The sequence below is a fragment of the Abramis brama genome, assembly GCF_963993115.1.
Source record: "Abramis brama genome assembly, chromosome: 2".
NCBI classification, from domain to species: domain Eukaryota; kingdom Metazoa; phylum Chordata; class Actinopteri; order Cypriniformes; family Leuciscidae; genus Abramis; species Abramis brama.
Window position 1 is genome coordinate 53,456,926 of NC_139964.1, and position 15,055 is coordinate 53,471,980.

The 15,055-nt window shown below is 36.2% G+C and overlaps 2 protein-coding genes across 2 annotated transcripts in view; one reads left to right on the plus strand and one right to left on the minus strand.

Moving 5' to 3' along the window:
- uba6 (ubiquitin like modifier activating enzyme 6) overlaps positions 1-7,080 on the minus strand; it is a 23,816-nt gene extending 16,736 nt beyond the window's left edge. The window contains exons 1-4 of the mRNA XM_084096784.1: positions 7,002-7,080; positions 6,044-6,126; positions 3,228-3,322; positions 2,552-2,580 (exon numbers count right to left, since the gene is read on the minus strand). Coding sequence (XP_083952910.1) covers positions 2,552-2,580; positions 3,228-3,322; positions 6,044-6,081 — 162 coding nt within the window. The 5' untranslated portion in view covers positions 6,082-6,126; positions 7,002-7,080. The remainder of the gene's footprint in view (positions 1-2,551; positions 2,581-3,227; positions 3,323-6,043; positions 6,127-7,001) is intronic.
- A 3,456-nt stretch (positions 7,081-10,536) lies between these two features.
- grhprb (glyoxylate reductase/hydroxypyruvate reductase b) lies at positions 10,537-14,560 on the plus strand. Its single transcript, XM_084105863.1, has 9 exons — positions 10,537-10,918; positions 12,176-12,306; positions 12,384-12,456; positions 12,532-12,648; positions 12,725-12,813; positions 12,911-13,015; positions 13,109-13,244; positions 14,072-14,202; positions 14,283-14,560. The coding sequence occupies exons 1-9, from the start codon at positions 10,764-10,766 to the stop codon at positions 14,402-14,404; spliced, it is 1,059 nt and encodes a 352-aa protein (XP_083961989.1). The 5' UTR covers positions 10,537-10,763; the 3' UTR covers positions 14,405-14,560.
- The last annotated feature ends 495 nt before the right edge of the window (positions 14,561-15,055 follow it).

Here is a 15,055-nt window from a genome sequence, read left to right on the forward strand (position 1 = left end):
TACTTGTACTGCAATAGGAACTACTCATTGCAACATTTAAAATGTATATGAATTTTTAAAATGTATTCTGTATTTGTAATTGTGCATTTTGTATAGTAATGTATATCATGAGAATACTGTGCATTACATGTATATTAAGCAGTTAATGTTTTGTGGATTCTGGTCTTTCCGGTCACAACATAATTGCATCCAAGACCTTCACTCTGATACTTGTGTATATGCTTTAGTGACAATAAATAAATATGTACATTTATTTGAATTCATATTTTCAATTACATTCATTTAACTGGTTGTATAAGTCACGATTGAAACGGTTGATGATTGTTAACATATATTTACAATTTTAAATGTTAGAAGATAGTGTTAATTAAATTAAATAACTAAATACAATTATCAATTAAAAAAATGGCAACAAGAACATTCTTTGTGTGACATATGTAATGCAATGCCCTTTGAGGTCTGTATCTGACAGCAGGCCACGACTGTAATTTTCATATTGTTTAAATTCCTCTTATTTAAGTGATCATTCATTTTGATGGTGTAAACATATATCATGCTAACAATGAGTAGTGTGATGGCCATGGTTGCCAACCTTGATTACCTGGTTGAAGTTTGACTTTCTTGACGGCTGAATATATCACACACGTTTGCTAGTATTCTCTTTAAATTGTAACAGCTGAACCTAATCAGAGCCTAACATGCAAAAGAATCATCAGGAATAAACAAATATTCTCCGAAAACATTGGACACTACAATATTTTAAGTATTATATACAGTATTTTAATGTGCAATTACACCTGAATAGACTGAATAGATCTCTTGTGCTCCTAAAAGCTTCTGCCAACTAAGTAGTAGCAGCAGGTAAATACAGATAAAATAAAAAAACAAACATAACTTAATATCACTAAAATGAAATAGAAAGCTGCGATTACAGACGCTCACATCCACACATAAACAAACACACCACTGACGTCTTCACTTCCAGGTCACGAAGCTGTCAATCAAAAACTCAGTAACCAATGAGAACACACTGCTACTAGCCCCGCCCCCACGAGAGAAATGTGTCAGAACGGCGAACGAAAACTCTTGGGAGCGTAAACGAAAACTTCAGAAGCGTAAATGAAAACTCTGGAAGCGCATTTGTAAGCTCAGATCAGTGATTGAAATATGAGAAATAGTTAGCAAAACATGCAGTGTATTAAAAACGAAGTCAAAAAATTTGCCTGCGATTTATTCTTTTTCAGTTTCAGAGATAATTTATTTAGTTTCAATTTATATTTTCATTAGTTTCTTGAAAAGCTACATTCATTATTATTGGCTCAAGAATAACTCCATAGCCTAACAGTAAAAAGAGAATACACAATATACTATGGATAATAGGTGTTCAAAATTAATATAAATCACTATATAAACTTACAACTTCAAAAGTTTGGGGTAAGTTTTTTAGAAAGAAATTATTCTAATTCAGCAAAGATGCATTCAATTGTTCAAAAGTAACAGTTAAGACATTACTACCAATACAAAAGATTTTTATTTCAATAATAAATGTTCTTTTGAACTCATGATTCATCAAAATATCCTGAAATAAATATATCGATGTTTTCACAGAAATATTAAGCAGATATTAAAGGGATACTTCACTTTAAAATGAAAATTCTGTCATCATTTACTCACCGTCAAGTTGTTTCAAACCTGTATGAATTCTTTTCTTCTGCTGAACACATAGGAAGATATTTTGAAGAATGTCAGTAACCAAACAGTTAACTGGAACCATTGACTTCCATAGTAGGAAAAAAAAGTACTATGGAAGTCAATGGTTCCAGTTAACTGTTTGGTTACTGACATTCTTCAAAATATCTTCCTATGTGTTCAGCAGAAGAAAAAAATTCATACAGGTTTGAAACAACTTGAGGGTGAGTAAATGATGACAGAATTTTCATTTTAAAGTGAAGTATCCCTTTAAGCAACCATTTTCAACATTGATAATAATAAGAAATTGTTCCTGAGAACCAAATCAGCATATTAGACTGATTTCTGAAGGATAATATGACACTGAATACTGGAGTGATAATGACTGCTAAAAATAAGGATGTTTGTTTTTACTGTATTTTATATATAAAAAAAATGCCAAAGCCTTGGTAAGCATAAGAGACTTCTTTCAAAATGATAAATACAACTTTTGAACAGTAGTGTATTACAAAAAAAATTAAAAAAATTAGCCATGATATGCTTTTGTATGCCAAGAAAACTGTATATATAAATGTTGGTTACACTTTATTTTAAGGTGTCAGTATTACAGTGTAATTATACATTTAAGTACTGACTGAGTAATAATAATTAACTACTTACTATAGGGTTAGTATTAGGATGAGGGTTTGGTTTAGGGTTAATTGCATGTAATTATGCATAATTTATTGTTATTACTACAGTAATTACATGTAACATATGTAACAATGACACTGTAAAATAAAGTGTTACCGAATATCTGTATATATATTTTTCTGTATATAGAAAAACCAAGAAGAATATTAAATCTAGACATTTATCTTACCTTCACTCCTGCCAGAACAATGTTTTTTGCTGCACAAAATGAGAGATTTTTTATTAGAAATTAAGTGGTGTCAATTACAGCAGCACTAAACACAAATTACAAAAAAATGGTTAAACTGTAGATGAGGAACATGGTATGAAATTTATAACTCATAGGATAAGGAAGCGATGAGCTTATTGGAGGAAAAACTAAAGAAAATACATATACATGAATCCTTGACATCTCAGATCGTGATATACTAGAAACTAGATCCTTTTAACACCCTTGTACTAAGTATAGTCATTTACAATTTCTAGAGATTTTAAAGTCGGCAAGAAACGGAAGTTGTGGTGTAGGTTGGGACTTGATTTTGTCCAAGGGGAATTTATTGGATTGTTGTGGTTTGCGAGTCGCGCCAGTAAACACGTCATCAAAGAGAACTCATTGAGAGTGGAAGTTATTTTGAGTAAAGATTACCAGAGCACATGCATTTAAAAAATATATACTGTATATATATATATATATTTGCATGGTTGGATAAATAATTTATAATAAATACTGCAATATTTGAAAAAATATATAAATAATAATTGTCCATTTTGATTTTATGGTGACTTTAAAAGCATGTAAATACGAAAACAATAAAAAATTCAAATATGAAAAAAGTGATGTATGGATGGACATTGGCACCACTCACCTATTTCCACTCCAAGAGCTCCCATTCCACTGACAAGCACAGAGGACTGGGCCATCTGCTGCATAGCACTGTCCCCCAGCACATACCGCTGCCGACTGCACACACACACATAAACACACACACACACACACGCACAAACAATTAGGAGCAGCAAAGTTGGATTGAATCTGATTCTTAAAGTGCCGCTATTATGCTATTTTAAAGTCTCCTAATTTTGTTTTGGTGGTCTCCTACAACAGGTTTACATGCATCAAAGGTCAAAAAACGGTTTCATTTCCTCATAATAAACATTGCACATCACATTTTTCAATGATTCTCAAAAGACTCCATGGATGAATCAATCTCTCTAAATCCCTCCTTTCCACAAGCTACTCTGCTCTGATTGGCCAGACAGCTCAGTCTGTTGTGACTGGTCTACCGCGTTCAGCGCATATCGAAAAACAAAAACGCCCATTGCCATAATTAAACTTCAGCTCCATCCGGAGGCTTCCTACAGCTCACCGATTGTACACCGTAAACTAAAGACAGTAACGAACGATAATGTCGATTTTACCATATCAATCAAGACCATATCAAATTGGAAGATGCTCACCATCAGCATTAACAAGTGTATGTCCATCAACAAACCGATGTGTATTTTTCTAATTTATTGCGGTGAACATGTGGAAACTGTATCAATAACAGGCTAGAGCATACATTAGCCGAGCTCTAACGTGAATGAATGACTGATGTAACAAACGTTGCTAAAACACATCTTGCTCCATCCTTTATCTTTAATCAAAGTAGTGAGATCGACAGATGATCTGCATTAATAGGCAGTTTAAGGTAATCGTGGCCCACATCTGATTAGCAGAAGTATTACAGTAAGACAGTAATAACGTGAGTTAGCCAGTTAGCAGGAGACCTACACGATGTAAAACACAAAACTAAATATTTTACATACCGGTAGAAAATATATACATCAATAATTAGTCAACTTACAGGATGTGATTCTGAGGAGCAAGTTAGGCCAAATAAACTGGGTAGGCTACTGACCCATCTTTCTAGAGCAAGTGTTTTGCGAATCCTGCATTGAACTCCGAGATTTGAGAAGCAGTCGTCAGTAAAATGAAGGGAACACAGCAAAAGTTTGCGATTATACTGCTGTGGCATCGTGGTCAAGATGAATTTTAACCACTGATTCTTCACAGCCTCATCCTTTGAAAGTGAAAATAAATCCAATTTACTTTCACAGCGGAGAGCACAGCATCTTGATGACATGATATCCACACGAACGAGCAAGATGTCCTGACTCCTGTCCACGCAGAACGTAGGCGTGCATTATGCAAATGTAGTAAGTTGTGACGTGTGAACTTTGCGAAAATAGATTCGAACTCTAAACGACTCGTTTGAGCCCACTCTTTTTTCTTTTTTTTTTAGATAAACTAACTTTATGTAAGATGCACTTTCAGCTTTACAACTTTGCAGACTGTTTACATTCACGTACAGCTACATTACACACTGCATGAAAGGTAATTTTCAAAAATCCATAATAGGGGCACTTTAACTAATCATACTCTATACATGACAGAAAGCAAAGCCTGTCTCAGTTCTGTCTCAGTGGCCCTGTTTACACCTGGTATTAAGATGTGTTTTTCTGATAGGATCTCAAGTAGACCAGGGAAACACATTCCCGTTTACACCTGGTGTTTTAATCGGTCTCTTTTGTTCACTTTCTACCACTTCTGTCCTGCTTTCTTCAAGGGGAGGGTTTATGCGCCGGTAAATGTATGAGCCTTTTCAGATGTTTTGATCTAATGGATGAAATAACCTTGCACAATATGAAAGCGCCTGGAGACAACGGAAAAACATATGGAGAGCATTGGCTTTCGTTTCTGCTCTGATAGCTGCAAGCCCTTGCAAAACACGGTGAGCGCGTGTTAGAAATCACCAAAGTGTTCTACCTCTGGAAGTGGGCAAAAATGGACTAGCTCAAAATGTTTTAGACCCCAATTACACCTGTGTTTAACGTAATCCACTTATGATCCGATCGACCAAACGCATCTTAAAGGGGTCATGTGATGTGATTTCTTGTTTTCCTTTTTCTTTAGTGTGTTATGTAGTTGTTTGTGCATGTATAAGATCTGCAGAGCTGCAACGCTCAAAGTGTCAAACCTAAAGAGATATTCTTTGTAAAAGTTAAGGCTCAGCCACACCTTCCTAAAACGCTTTGTTCAAACACGACCCCAGAGATCTACGTCAGTCTGTGGGGGCAGAGTTTCATAACACCGCCCAGATGTACACGCAAAGAAAGAAGGCGTAACTTTTATTCTCGGTGTGTTATTATTGCTGCCGGCGCCGCCATGTCTTTGAGACACTGTTTTTCGTTGCAAAAGCCAAACTACTTTTGTTCTGGCAAAGTGGATCGATCAGTTTGGTCATCTGCATTTTCCGGTTCAAATTTGGGCTCGAATTGATAAGGTAGTGCCAACATTATCACCTGTCATTATTGCTTAGGGAGCTGATGTTCCACATATGGTAAGGGCATGACATTTCCGTCACACGCTTAAGGTTTTTGGGCCAATCAAAGCACACCGCACTTTTCAGAACAATGAGCTTTGTAAAAATCGAGCCGTTTCAGAAAGGCAGGGCATAGAGAAGCAACAACAATGTACAGTGTGTGTAAAATAATGACTTTTTTTAACCTAAAACTGCGTAAACACATTGCATTAAACCAAATACACAAAATAATGTTATTTTTAGAACCATCATATGACCCCTTTAATACCAGGTGTGAACAGGGCCAGAGTGTTTCAGCTTCAGTATTTACAGTGTACCTGTACAGAGAATCATCTATATCCATGGAGTCGGCCATAGTGGGAAGGGGAGAGGGGGTGTCCAGGTGTTCCTCTGTAAGATTCTGTAGGAGAGATAAAGATAATCTATTCAGCGCTGACAATTGAAGTTTACAGCTTTGTCAAAGATCTGGGTATGTCACGCATTCTACTTTTCAGACCCTTTTGACAGACATTATCTGCAGCAGCCCTACATCAACATCACCTGCTCACGAGCACCTCAGGAGGATTGGCAAAACAATCTGTAAACCGGTTCGACTGATTCATTCAAAAGAACCGACTCAAAAGAACGATTCATGGGCAAATCTCTATGGCTTAATTAAACATTTTAGAAAAAATATACTCACAACAGAAACCATTACTTTTAAAACTGTACTCATTTCCATAACTTTTCCAGCCGTTAGATGACACCATTTTAAAATCCCCTGCCTGATATGTCCCGGTTTTTCTTGAGCATTTTAGCCCTGAATGACTTGACAATTTTATGCATCGTCATGCTTCACATAACTTACATATACTTATGAAATAATCAACACATTATGACTTTCTAAAAAAGCTATATTTTTGAGCACTGGCACACGAAATTACAGATATAACGTGTATAATATCCTCTATATAAAGACGACAGGCTCTAAATGAAGATCTGAAAACAATATAAATCACGTCATCACAAAAATATTTCATATTTAATTGTAGATCGTTAAACGTAATAAAATCATCAGTTCATCATATTGCTTACTCATATCTATGTATCATTAGCACATCGGCTAACTGAGCTGTTCACAAAATTTGCTTATCTGATCTGTTTAACTATAAACAAATCAATCAAAATTGCAGGCACGACTCAGCCAAATGCGCCTTTACGACTGTGATTGCTTGATTTCAGTGAGTCGTGGTTTAAAGTAAGGTCTGTAGCATAGAAAGAGAGTGTATTAGCTACCTGTCAATGTGCGCTAGGAACGGGACGGGAGGCGATGCAGCACACTTCTTCTACTGCGCGTGCGCGCTGGGGTTTCGTGATGGGAAACTATCTACCGCCACCTAGTAGAATGGGTTACTCAGAATCATTTATTGACAAGTATACACTACATACACTCATAAAAAGTCATTTGTCTTGGTGACAAAAGATGCTCTCAGTGCACAGAAACAACAGCAATAATACACAGTAACTTAAGGACTACAGATAGTAAAAAGAATTTTTGTATGCATGTTTATCTCAGTTTTTGATTCGCCATGACATGGTTGCCTTTTATAATGTGTTTATTGTTCAATATATAGGGTGAATACTGGTAAAGTGGGACACTTTCTGATAATTTACCTTCTGCATAATGTTTTATTATGATCCAAATGTCTTAGCCCCTCATATGATACTATTCTAAATAGCTTAAGAGCTCTACTCTACTATACAGAATAAAAAAGAAAGAAACATTAAACACAGGATGGATGACTCTTACTCAAACACACATAGACCCCAAACCACATTTTTCCAGGCGCTACTGTCAAACTGGGACACCTTTATTGGCAAACTGGGACACTTCAAACACATTAAATTGTTATTCAAATGTAGGCCCAATGAATTAAATACACAATAACAATATAAACAACAGCAACAAAAATAATAAAAATCACTTTTTTTAAGGAGGGGTGCAGGTACAGCAGATTCTTTCCACCCCTCCCTCCCTCGCCTGTCCACAACATTTTGTATTGGGTTTAGTTTATTTCATATAAATTTGAAAAAAAAAATAGAAATCTTTATAAACATTTCTTCTTATAGGCTAATTTTATTCCACACAGGCTAAGTTTCATTTCTTTTTGTTGAAAAGTTTTTTGCAAATATTGCAAATGTCCCAGCCATCCAAGCTTGTATCATCCATCTTTCTTTTTTTCTTTTTTTGGAATTGGCATTGTTTTTTAAAATCAGTTTACAATCTTTGTTGAAATATCTAGCTAGCTAACTAAATTTATGAGGGGCATACAAAAAGGGAACTCAATTCCCCTATTAATGACTTGAATGGCTGTCCCAGTTTGCCAATAATACCCTGTCCCAGTTTAACAATACGCTATTGGCAAACTGGGACAGTGTCAAAATCACATAAAAAACAACAAAAAAAGATTCATATGAATGTGATTTTTACAAATTCTGATGCACCATTACATCCTACAAAAAACTATATAACAATTACAAATGATCCATGAGTGTTTTAATTTTTATAATCTTAACACTATTCACCTCAGAATGCTATGTCATTTTACTTTACCATCACGGTTCACTGTAAGGTTGTTGAATATGGTGTGCCACACCGCCGGAAGTGATGTTATAGCCACAGAATCTATATTTTTTTATCACATACTTGCTTATGATGAGCTCAGTGTTGATTTTTAAAGTAAAGATAGAAATTAAGAAGCTTAACTGTTCCACTTTACCCATTGTCCCACTTTACCAGTATTCACCCTATATATATATATATATATATAGGCTATATATATATATATATATATATATATATATATATTTTTTTTTTTTTTTTTTTTTTTTTTTTGTGCAAAAAGAAAATGGTCATTTTTAAACAGCTCAGTATTCTGATAAAATATTCAAGGACCTTATACATTTAGCAATAAACTTCTTGAAATATCTAGTTGGTCAGAGGTTTGTGAAACAGGACAATAGGCCTTTTCATGCTGTTTAATATAGTTGGCATGTTTGATGTGCATTCATTATACTCAGAATGAGACACAAAACGTTGTTTGTGCTGACCTATCAAACCTGAACCAGAAACATTCATACACACACACATATATACACACACACACACATTTGAACTCACATTTCCATAGAAGTGGAGCAGCCTTGAACTGCTACCCCAGCAAATGATATTTAAAATCAGATCTTGCACGGATGGTTTTAACACATACAGAAACACACATAGGCCTACAACTTAAGACCACAGTCCTAAATTAGTTTGTTTTCTTTCTCTTTTGTCATTTTTGATTGATGTGCTTATAAGTTAATGTCTTTAGATAATAAATCACTTTTCAGAATTTCAATTAATTGTTTCTATTTCTTTTTCATATGATATATTTGGTTTAAGTGTTTTTCAACATTCATTGCTTTTCATGGGCCTACATTTGCCCATTATTTGCTTGAGACCCTGATTAATGATCAGTGTTGGGAACGTTACTTTAAAAAAGTAATTAGTTATAGTTACTCACTACTTGTTCCAAAAAGTAACTGAGTTAGTAACTGAATTACTCTATAATAAAAGTAACTCGTTACCAGGGAAAGTAACTATTTGCGTTACTGTAAAAAAAAAAAAGAAAAAAAAAAGTTGCTATATGTCAAAGAATTTGTTCAGATTGATCAGTTTTCACAAGTCAGTTGAAATGAGTTGAACAGACAGGTGTTTGTACATAACTTTCGATATTTATTGTGCGTTGACAGACAGCAAGAGGTTTATCCTGCACTTCAAGCATTATCTTTGTAAGAAAAGTAAACAGTTACACCATATAAAGTGCATTTAACTCTGCAAATTAAATCAACCTCTCTCAATTTTTTATTAAAAGTTTTATTAATAAAGTAAAGGCATTGAACCAGTTTATTTGTAGTGCACTGACTGTGCACATTATATAACATTATATATGTTTTATATAATTAGTTATTAAATTAATAAACCTTTGTTTTCCTTAATTTTAATTAGCAGTAACTTAAACACTTTGCAGTTTGAATGTCCTGTATAAACAAAATTACGGATTATGTTTTTATGTTTCCAATGTTCGATCGCGTCCGCGCCACACACACACACACACAAATGTAAACACTTTGCGACTTTTCGATCGCGCCCGCGTCTCTCTTTCTCTCTCTCTCACACACACACACAAATGTAAACACTTTGCAACTTTTCGATCGCGCCCGCGCCTCTCTCTCTCTCTTTCGGTTCAATACGAATACATGTACCGTTCCACCCCTAGTTCTTGCCTTTGACCTCAATGAATTTGAAGTAGTGCTTATATCTCCACCTTGAAAATGCCAACTTTTCATCGGATTGCTCCTGACTCGCCATCTCTGCTGCTGCTTCCTCGAATCTCTGTTTAGCTGGTGTGTGTGTGTGTGTGGCGCGTGTGCTGGCATGTGTGTAAAAACACTGGCTCTGATTGGCTACCATGAAACACATGACTCTGCCTTAGCCAATCATAATCGCTTATTATTAACCCACCTCCTCACTCGCTGTGTGAGCCAGGGGTGCGTTCGGATTACACAGTTTATTCAATCAATGCATAGTAACGCACCGCATTTAACGTCCAGTAATGTTAACGGCGTTGTAACGGCGGGAAAAGTAATTAGTTAGATTACCCCGTTACTGAAAAAATAACGTCGTTACCTAACGCCGTTCTTTTAAACGCCGTTATTCCAAACACTGTTAATGATTGACTGAAACAAAATCAATAGCCTACAATTGATACAAGAAATTGAGACACACACATTCAATATGCTAGTGATTAGTTATGGTACTTTGGAATGTAAAACAAATAAACAAACAAAAAACATATCTTACATTTGCTCCCAGGCTCGTGTTGTGTGGACAGAGAGAGGTAGGCTACATGACCCTTGGTTTCCTCCCCCTAAACTGTCCACACACTGCACTTGCTGCCGCTTCCAGCTTCTGTCATCCTTTACCAAATCATCTCTGCATTGCCATTGTTCGTAATGTGGTGCAGTAGAACAGCGCTCGGGAGACTGCAGAAGATCGCCCCGTGTACCGTCACCGGATTTCATCGCGCGATGTCCACGACGTTACCCAAAGTTTATGTGACGCGCAAGGTGCCGCCGGACGGACTGGACATTCTCCGCAAATCCGGACAGTAGGTTGAAGCAGTCAGTCACCACATATATAAAATCTGTTTTTAACTCCACTGTTATCGTTTGCGTAAAATCTGGCCCCAAAGTTGATAAATAATACAATATTTTAAATCGCCTATTGATTGAGCAAAACAACGTCAAAAATGGATTTTTGACTGATTAAAATGGGTAGCCTAACACAACACGTCAGGTTTCATTTAGTTAACTACATTAGTGAACATAAGCTAACAATAAACAATAGCCTAAAGTATACTTATACAGCATTTATTAATCTTAGTTAATGTTAGATTCAGCATTTACTAATAGCCTACATTTCAATTTAGATCAATTTGAACCTACTTTTAACTTTTAATTAACATTCACAAAGGTTAATATGGTATTAATTGCTCATTGCTGTTATGTTACTTCATGCATTGACAAATATCAAATTAGACCTTATTGTAATGTGTTACCAATAGCTATCAAAAAATAAAGGTGCGGGTTACACTTTAACATTGTTTTTCGTGGTTGAAATCGAATTCTCTTCACAAGCACCGCTATGTTTCAAGTTGGTCCAACAGAAATCTACTTGTTTTGATAGTGACTTTTGTGTGAGCTGTGTTTCTTATATCGCTAACCTATTAACCATAGAAAATGGACATTTTTGCCCACGAAATCTCAACTTAAGTGTTTTTGAGTGGCCTTTTTGAGAGTATCTTTGACCCCAACATCAAGGTGCTTTTCACACCCATTCACGTATTCGGAGTTACTGAAAAACTAGTGATCATCTTGAATAAAAAGTTGTACCCTAATCATTTCATTCATTATGTATAGCAGGCCTATATGTGGACACAGCCAAGTTTAGCCTACTAAAGCAGTAATAAGGTACATATTTTCCAAACCAAAGGCTTGTTTAACATGTGCCAACTGGAACCTCTGCTCAGTTGAAGATAACCAAGGGAGAAAAAGTTAATGAAAAACTTTTTTTTGACCGACTGGCTGAGCATTCTCATTCTGAACATTAGTCATCTGGGTCTCATTTCTATACAGATTTTAAAACGATAAATCAAGAAATCAAGAGTCAAGAAAACAAAAAAGTGTCTTTTGACGATCTGTCATTTCAGTCTGTTTAACTTTGATTTGAGAATTTGTGGGCAGCTATAATGATGTTTCCTGTTTTGATCAATTTATGGAGATTTAATTGAGCCAAATATGCAAATCATTGAACTGCTCTCTTCTTACTTTCTCACTGATCTTAACTTTCTACCCACACAATATAGAGTGCAGTTTGAGATGTGGGACTCTGATGACCCTGTGCCTCGAGTGGAGCTGCTGAAAAAGGTCAAAGGTTGCGACGGAATACTGTGTGTGCTCACAGAGAAGATTGACGCACAGCTATTGGACGCTGCAGGTTAGCTTGCAATGCATGATCATTAGGTTGAGACAAAAGCAGAAAAATTCAGTGACGTGTGTGTCTCAATAATGCAGGCCCAAATCTAAAAGTCCTCAGCACCATGTCAGTGGGCTTTGATCATCTTTCTCTGGATGAACTCAAGAAAAGGTCAGTTGTGCAGGTCAAATTTAGAGATGAATTTCTTGAAGCGAGCATTGTTTACGTGGGCTTGTGTGTTTCCAGGGGAATCCGTGTGGGATATACTCCTGAGGTACTGACTGACGCTGTGGCTGAACTGACTGTTGCCCTGTTACTCGCTACATCCAGAAGACTCATTGAGGCCACACATGAGGCTAAAACGTACTAAAACTAACAGCACTCACATGTTTGCTTGTCAGTCATGCACTGATCCACACTGATTTATACTTGTGTTTAGGGGCGGCTGGGGAACTTGGAGAACTTTATGGCTGTGCGGTCATGAACTAGCAAACAGCACAGTTGGCATATTGGGACTTGGGCGGATTGGTAAGGAATAGGGTGGCCTTCTGACTATATGCAATTTTCATTTATTAGTTGAGGGTGTTGGTTAAATTGAGGTTGTGTGATGTGTATATGTGTATAGGTGTGGCTATCGCCGAGCGCCTGAAGCCGTTTAAGGTGAAGAAGTTCATCTACACAGATGTGGAGCCGAGACCTGAGCTCGCAAATATGATAGAGGCAGAATATGGTGGGAAGATCTCAGAACCTTCACAGAACCTTCATGAGAGTTTAGGTTACTAGGGAGCAAACATATGAACTATATGTGTGTGTGTGTGATCAGTCTCTTTAGATGAGCTGGCCAAGGAGTCTGATTTCCTGGCCATATGCTGTGCTCTGACTCCAGAGACTCATGGGATTTGCAATTGGAATCTCTTCTCCAAGATGAAGAAAAACGCCATCTTCATCAACACAAGCAGGTAATCCTAATACATCCTTTCTAGTGATGGGTCATTCATGAACGATCCGTTCATTAAGACTTGGAAGTTCACGAAAGACTCGGAAGGTAAAGTAATTATTTATGTTCCCTGTAAATTATTTTTTAATGCATTATAATGATTTCGTTGTTTAGAATATGATCAAGATTGCATAGGTGGATGTGTTCGGTGAATTTGGCTGCTATTATTGAATTCGATTTTATTGTTATATTTTCAGAATACCACTAAAAAATGACCATTTGCATGGCCTACTATACAATAGAGAAGAAAACACTATCTCAACTTCCGTTTCATGCCGACTTTAAATTGAGCAAATGTGCAGGACATACAGTGTGTGCATCTTTAAAGGCATACTATGCAAGATTTGTACCTTAATATAACAGCTTCAAAATCATTTAGATGGTAAACGATCTTGTAGTAGGGTGAATCATCCCGATAGCAAAGGGGGGGGGGGGGGGTTGTAGGGGGACGCAATGCAAGTTTGAGAGGTGGCGCAGTCGGAAGAGTGCAGAGACAGCTCTGCGTGAGTGGTATTTACGACAGTAACGTTAAATACAAGTACTCCACAGCGACTCTAGGGGTCGCTGTTTGAGAAAAACGGAAACTGCATAGTGTGCCTTTAATGCACCTTGTATGAAGACATACATCACTGTCACTTTTGGAATACTAACCTAAAAAAAAAAAAACACATCAAAATTCATGTTTATAGAAATGTTAAGCATTCACTTCAAAGTAACACCCATGGTTCTCAGCAACATATTGTCAACAAGGCCCTTGACTGCATAACTGTGATTGTTGTTATTGTAAAGAGGTGGAGTGGTCAATCAGGAGGATCTGTATGAAGCCCTGTCCACCGGTCTGATTGCTGGAGCCGGCCTGGATGTGACCACACCTGAACCGCTGCCCACACACCATCCTCTTTTCACACTCAAAAACTGTGGTAAGCATGCATGTATGTATTTTATTGAAGTATTTGATGCAGGTCTTCTCTGAAAGTATCCTGTTTGTTTGTATTTGCAGTCATTCTTCCCCACATTGCCAGTGCTTCCTATACAACACGAAACTCCATGTCTGCTCTTGCTGCCAATAACCTGCTGGCCGGACTCAGAGGAGAACCCATGCCTAAAGAACTTATACTGTAGAATGAGACGCCATAGAACTAAAGGGCAATAGTTATTTTCGCAATGAAAATTGTGTCTTTATTTACTCACCTTCCTGTTGTTCCAAAACCTGTATGCTGTCGTTTTTCCATGGCACGGATAAAGAGAATTTGTGAAAAATCTTCACACAGCTCTTTTCTACACAAGAGTTCACAGTGACCACAGCTCCAAAAAAAGACAAATTAATTACTTTCATATTAAGGCCAAGAACCGATAAATGGTCTATATTAATATTCTATATTATTTTGTCTAAGTGAATTAAAAATAAAATTAATTTAATTATTTTAAATGCTTGAGTGAATTTTTGGCATCACAACTTTGAGGTACAGTACAAAAAAAATGCATATTCATTTTGAGATTTGCTGAAGACTAGGTTTAACTGTATTGACTATTAGTGTTGATCTATTGCGTTAAATGTAAAAAAAAATAGCATCAAAATTAAATATAAACATATTTACCTATACATATATATATATATATATATATATATATATATATATATATATATATATATATATATATATATATACACATACATATGTGTGTATGTATACACACATCATATATACAGTATGTCTATATGTGTACATACACAATCTAAATCTTCACAGCTCTTTTCTATACTAGAATATA

Coding starts and splice junctions, on each gene's coding strand:
- grhprb (XM_084105863.1), top strand. CDS start 10,764: ATGTGGTGCAGTAGAACAGCGCTCGGGAGACTGCAGAAGATCGCCCCG. Junction 12,457..12,531: donor CTGGATGAACTCAAGAAAAG/GTCAGTTGTGCA, acceptor GTGTGTTTCCAG/GGGAATCCGTGTGGGATATA. Junction 13,016..13,108: donor TATGATAGAGGCAGAATATG/GTGGGAAGATCT, acceptor GTGTGTGATCAG/TCTCTTTAGATGAGCTGGCC.